Below are 23,924 nucleotides of genomic sequence, written 5' to 3' on the forward strand. Positions count from 1 at the left end.
ATAAATGGCAGATATTATATACAATTTATCCCCTGGATGGTCTCGATCTCCTGACCTTGTGATCCGCCCGTCTCGGCCTCCCAAAGTGCTGGGATTACAGGCTTGAGCCACCGCGCCCGGCCCCTTCTATATTTTTATATAAGTAAATATTCATGCATTTTTTTCTTGTCACCTTTCACAGATAAATGGCAGATATTATATACAATTTATCCCCTTGATTTTACCACTTGATAATATATTCTACAGATCACTCCGTAATTGTACATGGAACCATTTCTGAGAAATACTTTTTTATACAGATACATGGTATACCATTGTGTGGCTGTACCATGGTTTATTCAACCAGTTCCAAATATTTCCAGTCTTCTGCTCTTACAGTTTATGTTACAAAGAAGTCTTATGCATGCGTATTTCGTGCTTTTTCCCTAGAATATTTTTGGGATATTAGACTTAGGATTGCTGGGTCAAAGGGTAATACATATGTAATTTTGCTCAGTATTGCCCAATTCATCTTTTAGGGGTTGTAACATTTTGTATTCTTACCATCGATGTCTAGGAGTGCTTGTCCCTTAGCTTTGGCCCATTTCTCTATAGAGATTTTGATCTCTTTCATTGCCATTGTGGGAAGGTTTTTACCTGTTAGACATATTAAGACTTTATGATGTAAATTGCAATTGTTTTCCAGTTTTTTTTGTTTTGTTTATTTTTTTTTTTTTTTGCTTTCGGTATTTATTCATTCCCAGATTTTAAAAGAATTAATCCATTCTTTCAATACTGATATGGACTTATTTTTCACTTTAAATCTTCAATCCATTTGGAATTTATTATGGTGTTTAGTCTGAGAAATTGATCCACTGCATTGTTTTCATATGTCTGTGTATTTATCACATCACCTCTTAAAACGGTCATTTTTTACCCACTAATATAAGATACCCATTTAATGTCTATTCAATTTCCATATCCTATTAGACGTAGTTCTGGACCATCTATTCCATTCCATTGGTCAATGTGTTTTAAATTGACACATAATAATTGTACATATTTATGGGGTACACTGTGATATTTTGATACATGTATACTTTATTAAAACTGAAATCAGGGTATTTGGCATATCCATCATGTCATACATTTATCATGTCTTTGTGATCAGGACATTTAAAACCCTCTGTTCTAGCTATTTTAAAATATATAATACCATCATGTTAACCATAGTCATCCTACATGCAATGGAACCCCAAAATTTACCCTTCCTAACTGTACTTTTGTATCTATTAACCAATTTCTCCCTCTCCCTCTGCTTCCCAGCCTGTGGTAACCACTATCCTAACTCTCTACTTCCATGTCATCAACTTCTTTAGATTCCATGTATGAGTGAGATAATGTGGTATTCACCTTTCTGTGCTTGGCTTATTTCACTTAACATAATGTCCTCCAGGTTTATACATGTGGCAAATGACAGGATTTCTTTTTGTTAATTGGATAAACAATATTTTATTGTGTATACATACTTCGTTTTCTTTACACATTCATTCACTGATAGACACTTAGATTGATTCCATATCTTGGCCATTGCAAATACTGTTGCAATAAACATGAGAGTGCAGATATCTGTTTAACACACTGATTTCATTTTGTTGGGGGGATATATACTCAGCAGTGGGATTGCTGAATTATACGGTAGGTCTATTTTTCAATTATTCGAGGAATTTTAATACTGCTTTCCATAATGGCTGTACTAATTTACATTCCTACCAATAGTATATAAGAGTGTCCCTTTCTCCACTTTTGTGCCAGCATTTGTTATTTTTTTATCTCTTTGATGAGTGCCATTTAAATTGAGGTGAGTTTATATCTCTTTGTAGTTTTGACCTGCGTTTTCCTAATATTTAGTGATATTGAACTTTTTTTCATATACCTGTTGACCATTTGTATGTCTTCTTTTGAGACATAACTATTCAGATATTTTCTCCACTTTACCAGTATTAATTCTAATCCATGAACATGGAATACCTTTCCAATATTTTTTGTGGTCTTCAATTTTTAAATCAATGTTTTATAGTTTTAAATGTGGAGATTTTTCACCTCCTTGGCTAAATTATTGCTAAGAATTTTATTTCTTTTGTAGCTGTTATAAATGGGATAGTTTTCTTGATTCCTTTATCAGACAGTTTGCTATTTGGGTATAAAAATGTTACTGATTTTGTATGTTGATTTCATGTCCTGCAGCTCTACTGAATTTGTTAGTTCTCACTATGTTTTAGTGGATTCTTTGGGGTTTTCTATGCGGGATAATTTCATTTCTTCCTTTCGAGTTTTGATGCCTTTTACTTATTTCTCTTGCTTGTTTACACTGGCTAGGACTTCCAGTACTATATTGCACAGAAGTGGTGAAAGTGGACATCCTTATCTCGTTCCAGATCTTAGAGGAAAAGTTTTCCAATTTTTCCCATCTAGTATGATATTAGTTGTGGGTTTTTATATACGGTTTTTATTGCATTGATGTGGGTTTTATATATGGCTTTTATTGCATTGAAATACCTACACCTTCTGTTCCCAATTTGTTGAGAGCTTTACTATGAAGGAATGTTAAATTTTGTCAAATGCTTTTTCAGCATCTATTGGAATGATCATACAGTTTCTGTCCTTCATTCTGTCAATATGATACATCATGTTTATTGATTTGCATATGTTGAAACATCCTCACATTCCTGGATTAAATCCCACTTGATGATGGTGAAAAATCTTTTTAATGTGCCGTTGAACCCAGATTGCTAGTATTTTGTTGAGGATTTTTGCATTTATTATATCAGGAATATTGGCTGTAGTTTTCCGTTTTCATTGTGTCCTTGTCTGATTTTGGTATAAAGGTAATGCTTGCCTTGTAGAATGAGTTTGAATGTATTCCCTTCTCTTCAATTTTTAAAGAATAGTTTTAGTAGAATTGGTGTTAGTTATTCTTTAAATGTTTCATAGGATTCAGTAATGAAGCTATCAGCTCCTGGGCTTTTCTTTGATGGAAGACTTTTTAGTGATTTAATATTATTATTTGTTACTGATCTCTTCAGGTTTTCTGTTTCTTCATGGTAGGTTATATGTGTCCAGAAATATGTCCATTTTTTTCTAGTTTATCCAATTTGTTGGCATATAATTGTTCACAATAGCCTTTTAGGATCCTTTGTATTTCTGTGGTATTGGTTGTAGCATTTCCTTTTTTGTCTCTGATTTTATTTATTCTAGTTTTCTCTACTTTTTCTCTTAGTCTGACTAAATAGCTGTAACAGACATTTCCAGACCATTCCACTCAACAGCTGCAGAATATAGATTCTTCTCAACTGCACATGGGACATTCTCTAGGATAGATCATATAGTAAGTCACAAAACAAGTCTTAAAAAATTTAAGAAGATTAAAATCATTTCAAATATCTTTTCTGAGTACAATGCTATAAAACTAGAAATCAATACAAGAGAATTTTCAAAAACTTTACAAACACATGGAAACTAAACAACATGTTTAGTGTTTTTTTAAAAAAAAACATAAATGAGTGTTCATTTTTGTTCAAAACCTTTTTTGCAACTTTGGAGGTGATCATATAGTTTTTCTCTGTAGAGAATGTTAATGTTTTCATAATATCAAACCAACTTTGCAGTTCTGGGATAATCACCACTTCATCCTAATGAATTTTAAAAATATGTATTTTATGTGCTAGTATTTTATTTAGGACTTTGTGTATATGCTTCTAAGCAAGATTGGTCTGTAGTTGTATGTATGTGTGCAAAATCTTTGTCGTTATTAAATATTAGTAGACAGTTAAAAATCCCTACATATTTAAGAAAATTCTTTACTATGAAAGGCCAAGATTAACAAATAACAAAATGGAATTTGGAAGAAATGGAGATAAGCCAAAGGAAAACCATATTTAAAGAACAAACTTTAATATTTTCAGAGAGGCAAGAAAATATATTACTTCAGAGCATAATAAAAATAACTTGGAAATTAAAAATGAATTAACTAAAGTGGAAAAGACAATATCAGGTTTGGAAAATGATGAAGTGTTACCCAGAATGTAAAAAAGGAGCTAAATAAATAAAAATAGAGAAAAAAATGGAAGAATTTGCAAATTAGTCTAAATTAAAGTAATAGAATATCTATAAAATGACAATAAACAGACCCTCTTTAAAATGAGAATAAAAAACAAAAATAATATTTTTGGAAATAAGAAAGTATCTCAAAAATAGAATGACATGAAGTTTCAGATTGAAAGGGCCCACCAATTAATTACTCAGCAAAATGGAGACAGAAATGCCTTAACATTTGGGAGAAAATGGCATTATCTCCTAAATTTCTCTACTGAGTCAAACAATTATTCAACTATGAGGATAAAATATATTTTCAGACATGTAAGGCCTCAAGATATTTCCTGCCATGTCCCTTTGTCTGAGATCTCCTGGAAGAAGTGGTCTTCCATAAAGAGAACATATAATACTTTGTGCTTTAGAGAAACAGAATCCAGCTAAGGAAAATGGTGGAAGGCATCTCCACATCTCCAGACTGATGATAAATGGAAATCTAATGCTGGAAATTGTGCATTTGCCATATTTAAGCAGAAGAGCAAGTTCCAGGCAGATGGTCTTCAGGAAGGAGATTTCCTAATATGTTGAATGCATTGAAAATGCATTAATGTGAGGATGCATTAATTGTCCACTAGAAATACATTTCTAGTGGAGAATTTAAAAACATACTAATGAACGACATAAAGAAATTGAATGAATACAAATAATTGAATGAATACAAATAATTTTTTTTGTACTATTCACAGACTGATAATGAATAACAATAGAATTTAATTTGGAAAATGCAAACGTGAAGGGGATCATTGAAAATTTGTTAGGATTAATGTAAGGTTCTTTTGTGACGAAATGAATGTTGGAATTTGAGTATTTTGGAAAGTAAGTTGGAGGATAGGAGGTAATTGCCAAGGGAGTAGGATGCTTTCAATTGGGAATATGGAGGCATAGCAATTATTAGCAATGACAAGTCTAGGTTATAATTACAGGAATAAATAGTGACATAAGGATGGAATACAAGAGCTTTGGAGGAGAGGAAGTCAAAGAACTGAGAGAGGGGTTCGTTAAACGGATCATCTGTATCAATGCTAATACCAAGAATCAAAACAGGAAGAGTTCTGGCAAGAGTAAGAGTTAGCCCAGAACTAAACTCTTCAGGGAATAAAGCAGAGTGACCCAGGGCTTTGTGGATGACTGCAGCAAGGAGGGATACTGGGAGGGATAGCCCGAGGACATGATATTTGAAGCTGGGGGTTCTTAGGGAGGAGGGCGGTGCAATGGTTGGAAACCAATGGTACCTGGAGTCGGGGAGGGAAAACAACCACCATGTAAGTGAGCTGTTAGAGAAACTACGTCCCAAGGGGAGAGTCGAGCAGCAGGCGGTGGGGACAGAGGATTGAAAGTCTAGGGAAGAGTATGAAAATATTAGAGCTCATCGCCTTCACCATCTGTACCTAAGGTTTAAAAAAAAATAATGAAAATTCAGTGAATTCTCTGGAGAAGCCATCCTTCAGTCCTCAGGTTGGCTAAGAGCTCCTGTCCTGTGGACTGCTGTGCATATCTTTGTCTAGCATTACCATATAAGAAGTGACCTTTAGAGGTTCTGCTCCCTCAACTCATCTTTTTTTGATTTTTGAGACAGAGTCTTGCTCTGTCACCCAGGCTAGAGTGCAGTGGCGCAATCTTTAGAGGTTCTGCTCCCTCAACTCAACTGTTAACTCTTGAAGGGTTAACATAATATCAGACCAACTTTGCAGTTCTGGGATAAACACTTCTATCTTTGGTAGAAATGGCAAGCTGGAGAGAGAAAAATTATGTTTCCAGGGAAGATTATAGCATACGTGTTATTAGATCGCAGCCCTGACCATTATTTGTTTTTGAGTTTTTATTATTTTCCTAAAATTTGGATTGAATCCCCAGTGAAATCATTTTCACCACGTATCTCTCATATCTTTATTTCTTCCAAGAAAAACAAAAGCATACAGCTCCAAAAACTAGAGATAATTCAACAAGCAATGGAAGTTACACAAATCAGTGACTTGACTGGGATCTATCTAGGAATGAGCCTTCCTTGGGAAGCCAAGGGATGAAGGATGCCTACTATTCTAACCTAAGCAGAGTTTGATCATCAATGTTTCCGTGGGAAGATTTTTGATCAAAGAGGGGAGAAAAGAGAGAAGAAAAATAGCTCAGAGTAGTGTGAGCTATTTGAGGTATGCAAAATTTATTAGGCCCAGAAAGATATGAATATGTGACTTCAGCCATGCTCCCCACCTCCCACCCCCAACTGCACTCATGCCTAGGGCAATTGTTTAAAGTCATTTTGCTTCTGACTAGCTACCTCACTCGTTATCTTCAGGTTCTTGAACATTGTGAGACAGATACCATGGATAGCCAATCAATAGCTTACGTTATTTTAATGTAATTCTTGCTAAACAACTTAGAAACTGCCTCCTATTTTCTTTTAAAAATCTACTTATGACTGCTGCTAATCAGAGTATATATTCAGAACAACTTGAATCTATGGTCCCACAATGTGATCCTCAAGTGCTGCCCAAATAAAGTATTTACTTATATTAATTATGACTCAGCACATTTTTAGGTCAACCAGCAAAATATCTTGCAGGTAGAAGACGGACAGTATATGTTTCTTGGATTAGATTCATGACTACGCACTATAATTATTACTCTCTCAAAAATATGAATCGTTGGAAGTCAAAAAAGTGTTTTATTTCTCCTTGAACCATATTTCTGAGAAAATAATAGGTACGCACAACATGATTTGAAACATAAATTCACCAAATGGACTCATTTACATTTCATCCAGGAATTTATCTCAAGTGAAATAGAATTCATTTGGCCAACGGTAACAGGATAACATATTTTTCCATCATCTATTGCTGTCTAACAAACTATCCCAAAATTTAGTGACTTAAACATAACATAGTGACTTAAACTTAACAATGTATTATTTTTCACAATGCTGCAATCTGGGTTGGGCTCAGCTGAGCTGTTCTTCTCTATGTCACATCTGCTGGAGCTGTTCACTCACATGCTTGAAGCTGGGTTGGTTAGAACATCTGGGGCCTGGCCAAGCATCTCTTTCTCTCCTGTTCTCACAACCTGCCTAGCTTAGACTTCTTTACAGTAAGGTGATCTCAGGATATTTGGGCTTGTTACCTGGTGTCTGGTTCCCAAAAGAGGAACTGGAAGCTGAAGATCTTTTAAGAACCGGTCTGCAACTGGCAACAGTGTCACTTCCATTCTGTTCTTTTCATCAACAGCAAATCACAAAGTCAGCCTACATTCAAGGACAGAGAAACTACATTTTATCTGTTGATGGGAGAAACAAAATGCACATGGAAGTAAATGGCTTTGTGAGGAGGTGGTGGAAGAATTGATGGCAGCTTGGAGACTAGCTCCACAATGTCTACAGCGAGACTTTCCATTTCCTGTAAGCCCTGTTCAAACTATTAAAGTGATCAAATTCACTTTAGGAGACAACTAAATAACTGAAATAGTTTGTATATTAGTTCCTGCACAAATCTCACATTAAATTGTAATTTCCAGTGTTGGAGGTGGGGCATGGTGGGATCTGATCACTGGGGTCAGGTTTCTTATGATGGTTTAGCACCATCCCCTTGGTGTTGTCCACACGACAGTGAGTGAGATCTGGTAGTTTAAAAGTGGGTTGCATCCACCCCTGTCTTGCACCTGCTTTCACCATGTGATGTGACTGCTCTCTTTTTGCCTTCTGCCAAGATTGAAAGCTTCCTAAGGCTTCCCCAGGAACAGATGCCACTCTGCTTTCTGTAAGGCCTGTGGAACCATGAGCCAATTAAACCACTTTTCTTAGAAATTACCCCGTCTTGGGTATTTCTTTATAGTAATGCAAGCATGGCCTAATACAATAACTTTAGATGCAGTTTTGAGGTCTGCATCAAGATCTCTGAAACTTCACAAGGACAGCTTCCAAACCTCCATTCACTTGAATATAGTTCCATTCAATGGTTATTGAACACTTACCAAAAACAACACCTTATTATTAGCCTTTTTGATTCGTTCAACCTCATTTCTCCAAAACTTCCCAGGTCTCCTGCCCTTGTTCTTATTACTGGGCCTGTTGCCACATGACATTGTAAGCCTGAAGCATCACGTGCCTGGAGTGTCTGTTTCACTGCTCCTTGTTACCACTCTTGGAATAGGCATGGAACAAACCCTCATCGTCTCGGAATCCTAGGTAGACTCATGACCAGTAGTAAATACATTTTGGGGGCTCCTTTCTGTCTACAGTTACTAATTCTTCTTGTATCCTCCTATCCTCGCCTCAGGTAAACACTTATTTTGCTTTCATGCCAAAGTAAATTTAGTTTTCATTTGTATTTCATGTTATTCTCTATATATGTGTAGAAGCAGCCTGGAACTTTGATGTGCTCAGCTGTGTCAGCCTAACCTTTATTAGAATACTGGACTCTTGATGGAGGATGTTATCTAGACTTAACCAAGATGGTTTCTAGACAAAACTCATTATGATTATTGTGGTCTCAGAGTGTTTGAAGTATTAAATGGTTTCAGTTGCTCTAGCAAAGGAACAACGGAGTTTTCAATTATATGTTATATTCTGAAACTGCCTCTCAATAGGAACAGAAAAACCCCAGTAACTTTAGACATTAAACGTATTTTCCTTTGTGTATCAATAAATTATTTCTTTATAAAATTGGTGTTGGAGAGGTAATTTTTCTTTTTCAAAATTAGAAAGTTAATCACAAAATAGCCTTTAGTGTTGATCTCAAAGGTCACACTTTTGGAGGTTGGTTTTACAAGAAGAAAAACAAAACCCACAGTTAAGAAACTGAGTTGAGTTAATATTCTTCACAGGAAATTCCTGTAAAGGAAACCAGCTTACTCACTCTTTCAACTAAACCCAACCACAAACTTTATCTCGTCAAGGAGGTTGGTCAGAGAAGAGTTTTAGATGCTTCTTCTTCAGAGCATTTCCTACGGAAAGAGGTAGTTTATTCGATTTTCCTCTGTATGACCATCCATTTCACAATGTCAATGGTCATTTACAAAATAAGGTTTTCCTTTTTCATCCAGTTATAACCCATTATTTTTGAGCTGATGCGAGTTACATGGCTACTGTGTCTTCTCCAGATATCTCTCTGGATAGGAAGAAATATAGTAGAACCCTTCGAAAACGGATATTCTCACGTATTTTCCTTCAGATACAAAAGCCAGCAGTCACTGAAATAAGGACTTGAAGTTCCTTCCTCTTTTTTTTTATGTCTTAAGAGCAGGAAATAAAGGTAAGAGAGAGGTACTTTTTTTTTTCCCCCACTAGATTTCCTAACCAGAAAATATAAGTTGGGAAAAGAGTTTAAATAATTTTAAAAATGAATTGCTAACACAATTACTTTTCAAGAACTATTTTAGAATAACAAATGGGTTATTTACTAACAGAATTTTCATCTCCATATATATGGAGTCTTCACTAAAAAAAGAGATGGTTATAAAATAAACCTGTTTATAGTGCTTTGAGCATTTTACAGGAAGGGCTAAGAGCAGAGAGATTCAAGATGTTTGCCAAATTTGAATGCCCATTTAAGCTTAACTGTGACATCTTTGATGGCAGGCACTATGGCTTCATTTTCTGTTATCCCTAGACAATGGGGTCTAAAGCCACCACGGACCATCTGAGAATCATAATGATACCAGTTGAATTAAATACTGTCACAATTACACGAGACCAAATCTCTGTCTGCAGGTGTTCTCTGTGTAAAGTGGTTTAAGTCTGCCTTTGATGGTGATATTTCTCTCCCTGGTCCTCAGACCCCTGTTGACACTGCTTTCTCCAGCACTTTCCTCTCTCTTCCCCGTTTCCCACCACAAAGTTCTGTGGGGAAAGTTTAGTTCATTATTTCTCCCAGAGACAGCTGAAGGTGTAGCCTTGACAACTGAAAGGTAAATCTTCATCCTCTGACAATAGATATGTGATTCTCCAAAAACGCATCTGGAAAATAACTGAAGAGATTCTGTAGATTCTCCCAGCGCTGTTCGACTCTCAGTTCCTTCTGTGAAGGACAGAGTATGGTGACGGGGAAATCAGAAGCTTTAAGACCCTCTATACCTAGATATGAATCCCCCTGCTAATACTTACCAGGTATGTGATTATCATTGAGAATGGACACTGCCATTCCAAGCAATGTGAGCCTTGGTTGTCCATCTATAATACGAGAAGGACAGTGCTCCACTTCACTTTACAGAAAGTAAATGAGGGCCACGTTATTTTATTCCCATAAGCAGAGTCTGAGGCTTGATTTGGCTTAAGTTGTCCAGTGCTCAATAAATGATGTTCTCTGCATTTGTGTGGCTCCTTCCGATTCAGGGAAGCATGTTAGTGACGGCAGCATGGAAGACGTCACTTAGATATTAGATGGCCTTCAAAAGGTAGATATTAACAAGCAAGCCACACAGTGTGGGCGCGTTGTCCCACATAAATGAGACTTCCAGACTGGGCTTGGGCTCACATCGGTCAGTTGCCCACAATGCTGGCAATAGCTACTGTGACTCAGCACTGACCCACCTCCCCAAGCTCTGTGCTTATCCCTGAGCAGGACTTCCCAAAGATGTCTCCTGGATGAGCATGGTGGCTCTGACGCTTGTTTATAATGTAGGTTCCATTGTTCTTCTCCTTGAGAATCTGATTTAATAAGTCCTCGGGAAGCCCAAAATCTGCATTTATAATAAGTGTTTCATGTGACTGCTATAATCAAGATGATTTGAGAAGCACTGTCCCAGAATGAAAGCTGAAGCCTGAAATCAGCCCCAGGCAGCCGGAGGGCTGAGGCCAGTGCGTGGGTGGGTGTATCCTAGGCAGTATCTGTCATCTCAAGGTTGGCAGAAATTCCTGAGGGCTGGAGACTGCTGGACGTCGTGGTAACTAATTTGCTATAGGCTTGGACATTTGGACATAAATTGCAAGATGGTAGAGCTGGAATGATCTTAGCAATCATCTGGCCTTATGATTTACAAGTCAGGGAGCTTTTTAAAAAATTACAAATATCCTGACTTACACATCAGAAATACTGATTCTTTCATTCTAAGGTGGAGGAACTACTGATACAGTCCAGACATTTTATTTTGCAGGTAAGAAAGCTGAAGTGCAGAAAGAGACCACATGATTTAACTGGAGTCACACAGCAAGTGAATTGCCATAGTAGATTGCAATGTGTTTGCTCTGACGACTCTGGAAGTGGTTATCATTTCTGAAAAAATGAGCAGAGATCATGTTTCAGAAATCGTGTCTCCTGACCCTAGGAGAGTGCCAAAGGAATAATCTCTGCTCTTTAGGAGCTCCCAATCTAGTGGGAGGACAAGGTGTAAGGAACAACTCATCTACTGCAGCACGGTTAAATCCTGAACAAGTCATTACTGGGCTCCTGTTATTAGCACCATTCCTGGAGAGAGGCTGCAGGACTCAGAGAGACAAACTCAGTTCCTGCTGGGATGGAACTTATATTCTAGTTGGGGAGAAGTTTTAGGAATAAGATATTTTCAAACAATAATGTGTGCTAAGACAGAAGTCATCGAAAATGAGAAGCAAGAGAGATGGTTGTTGGCAAGAAGGGAGGGAGGGGCTTCTTTATCCAGGTGGTCAGGTAACGACTCTCCAAGGAAGAAATCAGAGATAAGACATGAGAGAGCCAAATGCTACAGGGTTTGTCCATGGTGCTCTGGAATCTGTGCTTCATCACATGGGTGGTGGGAGCTGGTGGCGTCTTGGGCATGGAAATGAGATGCTCAGGCTTGCTTCTTAGGAAGATGTGTTTGGTGGTGGAGCTGGAGGACTGTTCTTTCAGAGACTTTGTGGACAAGGGAAAGGCAAGTGGGGAGACCATATATACAGAGTGGTATGTGCAAACATTCTCAAATTTTAGCAGTAGGAGCTATATCTCTGGATTTCCTAACCGTGAAAAATCTGGCATTTTTATTCAACGTGCGTCATTTTTTTCAGGAAAAGTTAAACATAACTCTTTCCAAATTACTCATGGAAATATACATGCTAGGTGAGGACATCAGACAAAAAAGATTAATGAGGGGAAAATGGCATTATAAGAACACACTGCATAGAGCCTAGGGATATTGGGAGCTTAAGATGATCTGTAAGAAATGACACAATTGAAACACAACTGGAAATACCCACGTAAGTTTGAGGCATGTGAAGGCCGGTTTGGGTAGGACCTGCCCTTTCAAAGCTTCCTGTGTAAGTTGCACTTTGGTCACTGGTTCTGATTTCTTCATTTCCCATTTCTTGATTTACAGAAATGAAGGGGATACACAGGGCAGAGTTCTGAATCTCAAAACACTCTAGCAATGGAATGAAGTTATTGGAGTGATGACAGGAACACGGGAGAACAATGCTCTATTTGGGCTGGATATTTCTTTGGCTTGTCTCAGGAGAGAGAACTAAAGGATTTAATATTTCAGGTAGGGATTTTCACTTTTCATGTTAGCACTGTGGGTCTGTGGTCAAACGTAAAGTGATGGATAACCTGATATATCAGCAGCATGATATATTAATACACAGCCTTTCCATCCTACTGCTAAAAAGGGACTGAGAGGAGAATTATTGGGGTGAACAGCTTTCAGCTGATACCAAGCATTGACTAGCTACCCTGTTACTGTAGTTGAATGTTCAGTGAGAGCAGCTGAAGAGGGATGAGCAAGGGTTCTACCGTCTTTTCCAGGAAACCAGGGCTGCTGCTGGTGACACTGGAGTCCACTGGGAGGGAATTAGAACAGGCACTTCCTTTCCCCTACAAAATGGACAGTGAAGAAGAAAGACACAAAAGGAAGCTTAATCTCTTGTTAAATCAAGCACTAGATGTAAATGTAAGCTAGAATTCCATTTTCTAATGTGTTTCCATGTTGTTCTGTTTATTGTGATTTTCAGGTTGTTCCACAAAAAAACTCCTTTGGACATATTCTACAAGAAGTGAAGAGGAATTTATCTTATTTTGTGATTTACCAGAGCCACAGAAATCACATTTCTGCCACAGAAGTCGACTCTCACCAACACAAGTCCCTGAGCACCTGCCCTTCACGGGTAGTAAGGACCTATCTGATGTCCAGTGGTACCGACAACCTTCGAATGGAGACCCATTAGAGGACATTAGGAAAAGCTATCCTCACATCATTCAGGACAAATGCACCCTTCGTTTTTTGACCCCAGGCGTGAATAATACTGGGTCATACATTTGTAGACCCAAGATGATTAAGTACGTTCCAAATGCATTTCTGTCTGAAGACATTTCCAAATCCTCTATTATCTAGACAAAATGTCTATGTTCACAGGATCTTGTTAATTTCCTAGGAGCCCCTACGATGTAGCCTGTTGTGTCAAGATGATTTTAGAAGTTAAGCCCCAGTCAAATGCATCCTGTGAGAATTCTGCATCACATAAGCAAGACCTGCTTCTTGGGAGCACTGGCTCTATTTCTTGCCCCAGTCTCAGCTGCCAAAGTGATGCACAAAGTCCAGAGGTAACCTGGTACAAGGTAAGAGTGAATTCTCTAAAATTAATGTAAGAGCATTGTTTTTATGGTATCATCGTCATGGGTTTTTTTCATGGAAAACCGTGTTTGAGAATCTGGGGTCTACAGCTTCTCAAAAACTGGTCCTGTGCCTCTGCAGGAGATCTGACTTTCTAAAATAATCGTGTCCCCTGGGAAGCCACAGAGCTTAATATTCTAATTATTAGAGGCATCCTTTTGATCAACACTAGAAAAACTTCTAAAATGCAAGTATACTACACATGAGGTTAGACATAAACATACTAACATCTGCTAATGTAGGAAGATAGGTTCACTCATTTTCACTGTCTTCGGAAAGCAATAGGCATTGCAAAGGGGAAGGGAGCACCCAACACGTACGTCTTGAAGGGTTTGTGAAAGATACGGGAGCCTGAAATACATTCCCAAAAGGACAGCTCTTGGAGGACAGTTAGGACAAATCCAAGGTGGACCTCAGTGACAGATGTCTTGCACAGGTGAGATGATGGAAAGGAGTACAGTGCTCAGAGAAAAAGGGAACAAGGGCAAGTTTCACAATGACTTTGAGGTATGAACCACATGTACGTGAACTCCCATAACAGAAGAACTTCATATTTCCATCCTGTTTTAGAGTGTTTCCAAGTGCTACCAGATGACGAAATGCTGCCTAAGCATCTCCTCCAACAGGGCCCCCTGTCAGTTGACTCTTGGGTGGTGGAATCCAGGAATAGAATCTAAATCGCTTCCTACAATTGTGATAACTATTTGAAGTCCAATAATTTGTCTTCAAAATTATGCACAATTGTGTATTCAACCTCGTAATATATGTGTTTGTTAATATAAAAATATCATTCTAAATTGCTACTGATTAAAGTCAGAAAGATGAGTTATGTTTATCTAATGGTTTAATGCAACCCAAATTTTAACAATGAGAGTCTCCTGGGGATACAGTTACCATGGTATGAGGAGACATTTCCCTACTTGATTCCTGAGACTCCATGCTAATAGGAGGACAGATGTTATCACATCCTTTACAGAAATAAATATACAGGGAGGACGAATGGCATGGGGTATGGTCTCACATTTGTGTTTTTATATGACACTGAAAGAATGCTGGTCTCAATAAAACCCTAATTTCAGAAACATTCATTTCATAACCTCTAAAATGAGGTTAGTAAGAAGAGCCAATAGTTTTGTTCATTATTTTCACTTCTCTCTCAAGAACAAAACTTCCTTTAGTTCAAAATATCTGTCATCCAGGATGGCAGCTGTCTTGTCTTGGTGGGCTGTTCTCAGGCCAGTAAAGCAGTCCTGTCCCCATAATTTTCAGATGAAAATGTGCTTGGCTTTTCAATGATCATACACCTGAAGTGAAAGTTATGAATTTTTACTTTTCAGGCGAGCACAAGTTGCATAATGGTTTCCAGCTATCTGCAAATATTGCTTTTATAAACTAAACCCTAAAACTACATGACATTCACAAAAGGAAGCTCTGTTTCACTTCCCTGGGGGCTTTGAGTGCAAATGTCAACAGGTGTTTCATGGTGGACAGGCAGCTACCCTAAGAATAGGTGAACAATGGCTGTTATTAAAATTGTACCTCTGATACAGATTTGAACAGGTCCTGGTTTTGTGAATTACACATATGTGCTTGTGCATTCACACACACACATGCATACACAAGCACATAGTAACCTGGAAATCACAGACCTATTGGCAGTAGTACATCACTGAAGGTGATGGCATTAGGCAGGAAAAAACACCTACTGCCTTTTTCCTTCATGCTAACCCCCAGATTCCCAGGTGGTGGGTGGGTCATACGTATGACCCATCTCTGAATAGAAGAAGCTGACACTGGCTGAGAGAATGAAAACATGGCTTTATTGAATTCAAATGAAGCTGCTGACCGGGGATATACCCACCAGATATGCAGAGTATACAACTGAAATAAATCCCTGGGCTTGGAGTCTCTGGAGCATTCCACAATATTTTTCATTGACAAATTAAAAACAGGCTTGCAGACTGTTTTGAAAATTTTTTTCAACTTTTTTATTTTAAAATTATTTTTAATTAACAAATCATATATGTATACATTTACAGGATATGATGTGATGTTTTGATATATGTAGACAATGTGGAGTGATTAGCTAATTAATTAGCTAATGTGGAGTAATTAGCTAATTAACACATACATCACCTTGCTTATTTTTTGTGGACAGGCATTTGAAACTTACCTCTTATTCTGAAATGTGCAATACAATATTATTGGCTATAGTTGTCTTGTTATGAAATATGTCTGAAAACTTATTCCTCCTATCTATCTGAAACTTTGTACTCTTTGACCAGTATTTCCCTATTCACCCTCTTCTCCCCACCAACCAAGCCCCCACTAATCATCATTCTACTCTCTACTTCTATGGGTTCAACTTTTTAAAGTTCTATATATGAGTGAGATATTGCAGCTTTTCTCTTTCTGTGTCTGGCTTATTTCACTTAGCATAGTTTTCCAAGTTTATTCGTGTTTGTCCCACATGATGGAATTTCCTTTTGTAAAGGCTGAATAGTATTTCATTGTGTACGTGTACCACATTTTCTTTGTTCATTCCTCTGCTGATGGACACCGAGGCTGATTCCATATCTTGGCTACTGTGAATAGTGCTGCAGTAAGCATAGGAGCGTAGTTAACCCTTTGCCGTATTGATTTCAATCTCTTTGGATATGTACCCGAAAGTGGGATTGCTGAATCATATGGTAGTTCTATTTTTAGTTTTTATTGATGAGCCTTCATAGAGTTTCTCATAATGGCTGTACTGATTTACATTTGTACCAACAGTGCGTAACAGATTTTCTTTTTTTATAAAAGCCACTCTAACAAGTGTGAAGTGATATGTCATTGTGGTTTCAATTTGTGTTTCTCTGATTATTAGTGATACTCAGCATTTTTTCATATAGTTATTGGCCATTTGCATCCTTTCTTTTGAGAACTACCTTTTCAGATCTCTTGCCTATTTTTAAAATGGCCTATTTGTTTTCTTGCTAATGCAGTGTTTGATTTCCTTATATATTCTTGATATTAACTCCTTATCAGATATACGGCTTGTAAATATTTTCCCCATTTGGTGGGTTGTCTCTTTACTCCATTGATTGTTTCCTTTGCTATACAGAAGCTTTTTAGTTTTATGCTATATCATTTGTCTATTTTTGTTTTCGTTACCTGTGCTTTCAAGGTCATATACAAAAAAATATTTGCCCATAATGATGCTGTAGAGCTTTCCCCCTACGTTTTCTTTTAGAAGTTTTACAACTTTAGGTCTTCTATTTAATTCTTTAATTGATTTTGAGTTGATGAATCATACGTGCTATGAGATACACTTTCATTCTTCTCTCTGTAGATAACCAGTTTTCCTAACATTATTTATTGGAGAGATAATCCTTTTCCTGTTGTGTGTTCTTGGCATGTTTTTTTTTTTTTTTTTTTTTTTTTTTTTTTTAAATCTATTGACTGTAAATGTGTAGGTTTCTTTCTGGGCTATCATATTCCATTTGTTGATGTGTCTGTTTTTATGCCAGTACCATGCTGTTTTGATTTAAACGGCTTTGTAATATATTTTGGAATCAGGGAGTGTGAAACATCTAGCTTTGTTCTTTTTGCTCAAGATTGTTTTGGTTATTTGGGGTCTTTTGTAGTTCCATATGAATTTAAGGGTAGTTTTTTGTATTTCTGTAAAAAATAACAACATTGTGATAGGGTTGGTTTTGAATGCGTAGATCACTTTGAGTAGTAAGGACATTTTCTCAATATTAATTCTTCCGATCTATGGACACAGGATACCTTTATATTTATTTGTGTTTTCTTCCATTCCTTTTGTTAGTTTTTTTTAAATTTTTTTTATTTTTATTTTTTATCATTTTCAGTATATAGGTCCTTTACCTTCTTGGTTAAATTTATATCCAACTATTTTACTATTTTGGTTCCTGTGGTAAGTGGGCTTGTTTACTTAATTTCCTTTTCTGCAGACAGTTCATTATCAGTACAGGGAAACACTACTGATTTTTATATGTTGATTTTATGTCCTGAAATTTTAGTGAATTCATTTATCACTTCTAACAGTTTTTTGGTGGAATCTTTAGAGTTTTCTACAGATGAAATCATGTCATCAACAAATACAGACAATTTTACTTGTTTTTCTACTAAAATGCTTTTTATTTCTTTCTCTTGCCTAATGGCTCTGGCTAGGACTTCCAGTACTGTGATGAAAAGAGGTGGTAAGAATGCACATTCTTGTTTTGTTAATCTGATCTTAGAGGAAAAGATTTCAACTTTTCACAATTGAGTATGACATTAGCTATGGATTTGTCATAGATGGCCTTTATCGTATTGAGGTACATTCCCTCTCTGCTTAATTGGTTGAGGGTTTTTACATGAAGGGTGTTAAATTTTGTCAAATGATTTTTCTGCATCTATTGAGATATGGTTTTTATCTTTCATTTTATTAATGTAGTCTATCATATTTATTGATTTGTGTGTATTGAATTGCATCCCAGGGATAAATCCCACTTGATCATGGTGAATGATTCTTTTAATGTATAGTTGAATTTGGTTTGCTAATATTTTGTTGTGGATTTTTGCATCTGTATTTTTCAGGGATACTGGCCTGTAATTTTCTTGTAATGCCCTTTTCTGGCTTTGGTATCAGTGTGATGCTTGGTTCATAAAATTAGCTTGGAAGTTTTATCACTGATTCAGACTCCTTATTCATTATTGGTCTGTTTAGATTTTCTATTTCTTTATGATCTTGGTAGGTTGTATGTGTCTAGGAATATAGCTGTTCTTTTAAGTTATTCATTTTATTGGCATATAATTGTTCATAGTAGTTTCTTATAATCCTTTGTATTTTTGTGATATTGATTGTAATGTCTCCTCTTTCATTTCTGATTTTATCTATTTGAGTTTTCTCTTTTTCCTTAGTCTAGCTAAGAGTTTGTTGATTTTGTTTTTAGTTTTTTCAATAAACCAACTCTTAGTTTTATTCATTTTTCCTATTGTTTTTCTAATCTCTATTTCATTTATTTCTGCTTTTATCTTTGTTATTTCCTTTTTTCTGCAAACTTTGGGCTTAATTTATTACTCTTTTTCTAACATCTTTTGATGTATCATTAGATTTTTTATTTGAAATCTTTCCTGTGTTTTGATACAGACATTCATTGCTATACATTTCCCTCAGGACTGCTTTTGCTGCATCCCACATGTTTTAGTACATTGCGTTTTGACTTTTGTTTGTCTCAAGTTATTTTTTAACTTCCTTTTTATTTCTTCTTTATCCCATTGGTTGTTTAGGCGCATTTTGTTTCATTTCTGCATATGTGCATATTTTCCAAGATATTTTCTGTTTTTAGATTTCTACCTTTATGCCGTTGTAACCCAAAAAGGTACTTGATATGATTTCAATTTTCTTAAAGTTTTTAAGACTTATCTTGTAGCTGAACATATCCTTCCTGGAAAATGTTCTATGTGTACTTGAGAAGGATGTGTATTCTGCTGCTGTTGGATAGAATGTTCTGTATATGTCTGTTAGGTCCATTTGGTCAAAAGCATAATTCAAGGCCAATTTTTGAAGTTTATTTTCTGTTTAAATGAGCTGTCCATGGTTGAAATTAAGGTATTGAGTTTCTTACTATTATTGTATTGCAGTCTTTCCCTTTCTTCGTTTAATAATTGCCTTACATATTTAAGTGCTCTAATGTTGGGTGCCTATGTATCTACAATTGTTACACCCTCTTAGTGAATGGACTCTTCATTATACAATGATCTTTCTTGTCTCTTTTTATAGTTTTTGACTGAAAGTCTATTTTGTCTGATATAAGTAGAGCTATCCCTGCTCTCTGTTGGTTTTTGTTTGTATGGAATATCTTTGTTCATCCTTTCCCTTCTAGTCTGTATGTGTCCTTATTAGTAAATCTCTTGAAGGCAGCATATAGCTGAATTTTTAAAAACCCATTTAACCTTTAAACGTCTTTTGATTGGAGAAGTATTGTAAATGGTTTGATTAATCCATTTACATTCAAGGTAATTATTGGTAGATAAGCACATGCTGTTGCCATTTTGTGACTTATTTTCTGTGTGTTTTGTAGATTTGTTACTTTTTTCTCTGTTGGTATCTTCCTTTGTGTTTTGATGGCTTTCTTTGGTGCTATGCTTTGAATCTTTTGTATTTGTGTTTTGCGCAACCACTACATGTTTATGTTTTGTGGTTACTATGAGGCTTCCATAAAATAGCTTGTAACAGGCTATTTAAGCTAGTAACAACTTAACTTTATATACAAAAACTACACTTCCATTTCCTCTCCCCTACCTTTTATGGTTTTGATGTCAAATTTTACATTTGTTGTAGTTTCTATTTGTTAATGATTTATTACAGCTAGGTTTGTTGTTATTTGTTTTGTCTATTAACTTTCATAGTAATGATAAATGGCTTTATATACCATCCTTACATTATTAGAGAATTATGAATATGACTATGTATTACCTACTACCATTGAATTTTTTACTTTCATATTTTTTGTTATTAATTAGCAGGCATTCATTTCAGTTTAAGTAATTCCCTTTAACAATTCTTAAAAGTAGACCACTTGGTGATGAACTCCCTTAGCTTTTGTTTGTCTGGGAAAGTTTTAATTTCTCTCTCATTTCTGAAGGACAGCTTTGCTTTGTTGGCAGTTTCTTTGGTTTTTTTTCCTTCAGAACTGAATATATCATCCCACTCTCTCATGGCTGATAGAGTTTCTGCCGAGAAATCCACTGATAGCAATATTAAGACTTTCTTGAACATGGTTAGGTTTCTCATCTCTTGCTACTTTCAGTATTCTTTCTTTGTCTTTGAATTTTTGACAATTTGATTATGATGTATCTCGGTAAACCCCTTTTGGGCTGAATTTGATTAGCAACATCTGAGTGCCCTATGCATGAATATTGTCTTTCCCTAGATTTGGGAAATTTTCAGCCAGTATTCCCTGAAATATGCTTTCTGACTTCTTTTTTCTTCCATCTTCTAAAATTCCTATTGTGTGATTCTGAGTTCCCTTGAAGGTGTTCCATAACTATAAGTCTTTTTCATTCTTTTTCTTTTTGCTCCTCTGACTAGATAATTTCAAATGTCATCTTTGGTATCACTGATGCTTTCTTCTGCTTAATCAAATCTGCTGTTGATATTATAGTTCAGGTATTACATTCTTTATCTGTAGGATTTCTTTATTTTTCAAATAACCACACTTCAAGGAGAAGGATTTCTATTTAAAATTTTTTTTTTCTGTTTCTCTATTAAACTTTTCATTTTGTTTGGGAATTGTTTTTAACATTTATTTTATTTTTTATACATATTTTCTTGTGGTTTCCTAAACTACTCTAAGAGGATCATTCTGAAGTTTTTTCAGTCATTTCTTAGATCTTTACTTCCGATTTCATTATGATAGCTTTATTAGTTTCTTTTAGTGGACACATTTCCTTGATTTTTCATAATCATTGGTCCTTGCATTGGTGCCTATGCAGCTGAGGAAACAGCCACCTCTTTTGATCTTTGTAGATGATCTTTGGTGGTAGCAGACCTTCACTATTTAGTCTAGTCTGGGATTCCAGGTGGGCTAGTTGGTATCAATCCCAGATAAGCAGACTTTGGTGTTGAGTTTTCTAGGTGGGCTTGGCTGTTTTCTGTGCACTGAGGTCAAGTGGAATTGCTTTCTGTGCTTCACGTTCCAGTGAGACCACTTTCTGAACTCTATTGTAAGGTTGAGTCGCTGGCTGGGCTCTGTGATTGCCTCTGATCAGGCAAAGCTGCAGGCTGTCTTCCCAAATAGTCTGCAATTTTGCCTGATCCGAGACAGTCACAGAGCAATACCCTTCTGTCTTCCATTCACCCACAATATGAAGGAATTGCTTAATTAACTAAAAGGGCACTCAAATGCCCTACATCAGGCTGAGAAATACTGTTGTTAGAATGTGTAGTTCAGCAGGACAACATGCCAGGCTGTGAGGCAAAGTGAGTTCTCTGGGATTGCTACTTAGCAATTTGGGATGGGCAGGGGCAGAAGCTAGGCTATGCAGATGTGTGTGGGCTTGATCTTACCTCTGGGATGGGGATAGCCTTAAGCAGAGCATTGAGGCTTGATTGGGTTGCCACTCACCTTCTGGGTCTGGGTGGGGCCAGCTGCTCCCTCTGCAGATAATTGCTGACCTGTGCTTGCCTTCTGGCCTGGGGAAGGCCGCAGGAAAGTGCTGGGGCCCAGCTGGGTCACCATGCTTGGAGATTATTAATTAAAATATATAATGACTGAAAACGTCAGAATTAAAGTGAGTTATTTATTATTTATTCTACTAAGTTTTTCTATGTATTTTTCTAATTTCTAAAAATGTAATGAAAAAACAGCCTTGGCATAAACAGACTTCATCTTTTTTTTTTTTTTTTTTTTTTGACAGGAGTCTTGCTCTGTCGCCCAAGCTGGAGTGCAGTGGCCGCATCTCAGCTCACTGCAAGCTCCGCCTCCCGGGTTTACACCATTCTCCTGCCTCAGCCTCCGGAATAGCTGGGACTACAGGTGCCCGCCACCTCGCCCGGCTAGTTTTTTGTATTTTTAGTAGAGACGGGGTTTCACCAGGTTAGCCAGGATGGTCTCGATCTCCTGACCTCGTGATCCGCCCGTCTCGGCCTCCCAAAGTGCTGGGATTACAGGCTTGAGCCACCGCGCCCGGCCCAACAGACTTCATCTTAAATAAATAATAGTTACATTTAATATAACAGCATTTTATGACCTTCAGCTAAGCAAATCCTTGACACAAGTCAAAATTATAATGAAGGGCAGTAGGAAAATCTCTTCTGTATTGGCCTAGGGCACTGAGATATGAGTTTTGACGACATTGCTGTGACCTCCTGTTAGTAGGACTTGCGCCTCGAATAACATTTCCATTGGTGGTTTAAGACAATCTAACTCATGCCACATTCTCTTGCCACACTTCTGACATGGCTGCTGGGTTGATTTTAAGCCCTATGTGGCATGGAAGCTTTTGTTTGTTTGTTTGTTTTAGAGATAGGATCTAATTCTGCTGCCTAGGTTGGAGTCCAGTGCTGTAATCACAGCTCACTGCAGTCTTGAACTTCTGAGCTCAAGTGATCCTCCAGCCTCAGCATATCAAGTAGTTAGGACTACAGGCAAACACCACTGCACTCAGCTAATTTTAAAATTTTTTGGTAGAGAAAGGGTTTCACTATGTTGCTCAGGCTAGTTTCGAACTCATGGTTTCAACCAATCCTCCTGCCTTGGCCTTCCAAAGTGCTGGTATTAGAGGTGTGAGCCATCATGCCAACCACAAAGAAGTTTGTTTTTTGAGATGGAATCTCTCTCTTTGTTGCTTAGGCTGGAGTGTACTGACACAATCTTGGCTCACTGCAACCTCCACCTCCCGGGTTCAAGCTGTTTTTGTGCCTCAGCCTCCCGAGTAGCTGAGATTACAGGTGTGGGCCACCATACCCAGCGAATTTTTGTATTTTTAGCAGAGATGGGGTTTCACCATGTTGGCAGGCTGGTCTCGAACTCCTGACCTCAGGTGATCCACCTGCTTCGGCCTCTCAAAGTGCTGGGATTACAGGTGTGAGCCATCATGCCAACCACAAAGAAGTTTTGTACCTGTACCTGATACTTTTTCTCATTTCCTGGTTCTTGTAACTGGCACCTGTTGGCATCCTGTGGGCCTAGTGCTGTGGAGAACTGGTGAGCATGGTGAGACTGGCTAGATACAAAGATGAATGTGTTTCTAAATAAAGAAGAAGGTAATTTAATGAGTTTCTAGAGAGGAAGCAGATAATTTAGATTATATTTCTCAAAACTGTTTCCAGGGTTGAAACATTGGCCTGTTTGATTATTCTCACTATGAACATTTCAGAACTCTGAAGATCTGGACAGCTTTCTAACACGTGTTCAAAACAATCATCTATATGTTGTCTAACCAACACTGAAACAGAGGAAGCATTACCTTCCTTGTTCAGAACAGAATATTGCCACAGCTCACGGTTGTTTTAGCTTTGGGACAGCCCCATTATATGACTGATTTATTCTGAGTTGGAAGGCAAGTCTTTTCACCAAAACTGAAATCAAGCCAGTTCTATTTTTGTTTGTGGAGTAGAATTTGTAACTTATGTTCATGATATTATATTTACTTCTGTTAAATGATAATTTGTTGTTTTTAGTTCATTCTACGTGTCAAGAGGTTGGAATTCTGATTTTGAATGCTGACATATTAGCCATCGCACGCAGGTTTGT

The 23,924-nt window shown here is 37.1% G+C and overlaps 1 protein-coding gene across 1 annotated transcript in view; it reads left to right on the top strand.

Moving 5' to 3' along the window:
* Positions 1 to 9,114: 9,114 nt before the first annotated feature.
* The window catches only part of IL18RAP (interleukin 18 receptor accessory protein), a 32,977-nt gene continuing 18,167 nt past the window's right edge, over positions 9,115 to 23,924 (top strand). The window contains exons 1-5 of the mRNA XM_011956611.1: positions 9,115 to 9,371; positions 9,993 to 10,225; positions 12,388 to 12,552; positions 13,019 to 13,343; positions 13,439 to 13,622. Of these exons, the coding sequence (XP_011812001.1) occupies positions 12,483 to 12,552; positions 13,019 to 13,343; positions 13,439 to 13,622 (579 nt within the window). The 5' untranslated portion in view covers positions 9,115 to 9,371; positions 9,993 to 10,225; positions 12,388 to 12,482. The remainder of the gene's footprint in view (positions 9,372 to 9,992; positions 10,226 to 12,387; positions 12,553 to 13,018; positions 13,344 to 13,438; positions 13,623 to 23,924) is intronic.

This window comes from Colobus angolensis, unplaced genomic scaffold, assembly GCF_000951035.1.
Source record: "Colobus angolensis palliatus isolate OR3802 unplaced genomic scaffold, Cang.pa_1.0 Scaffold42, whole genome shotgun sequence".
Taxonomy (NCBI): Eukaryota; Metazoa; Chordata; class Mammalia; order Primates; family Cercopithecidae; genus Colobus; species Colobus angolensis.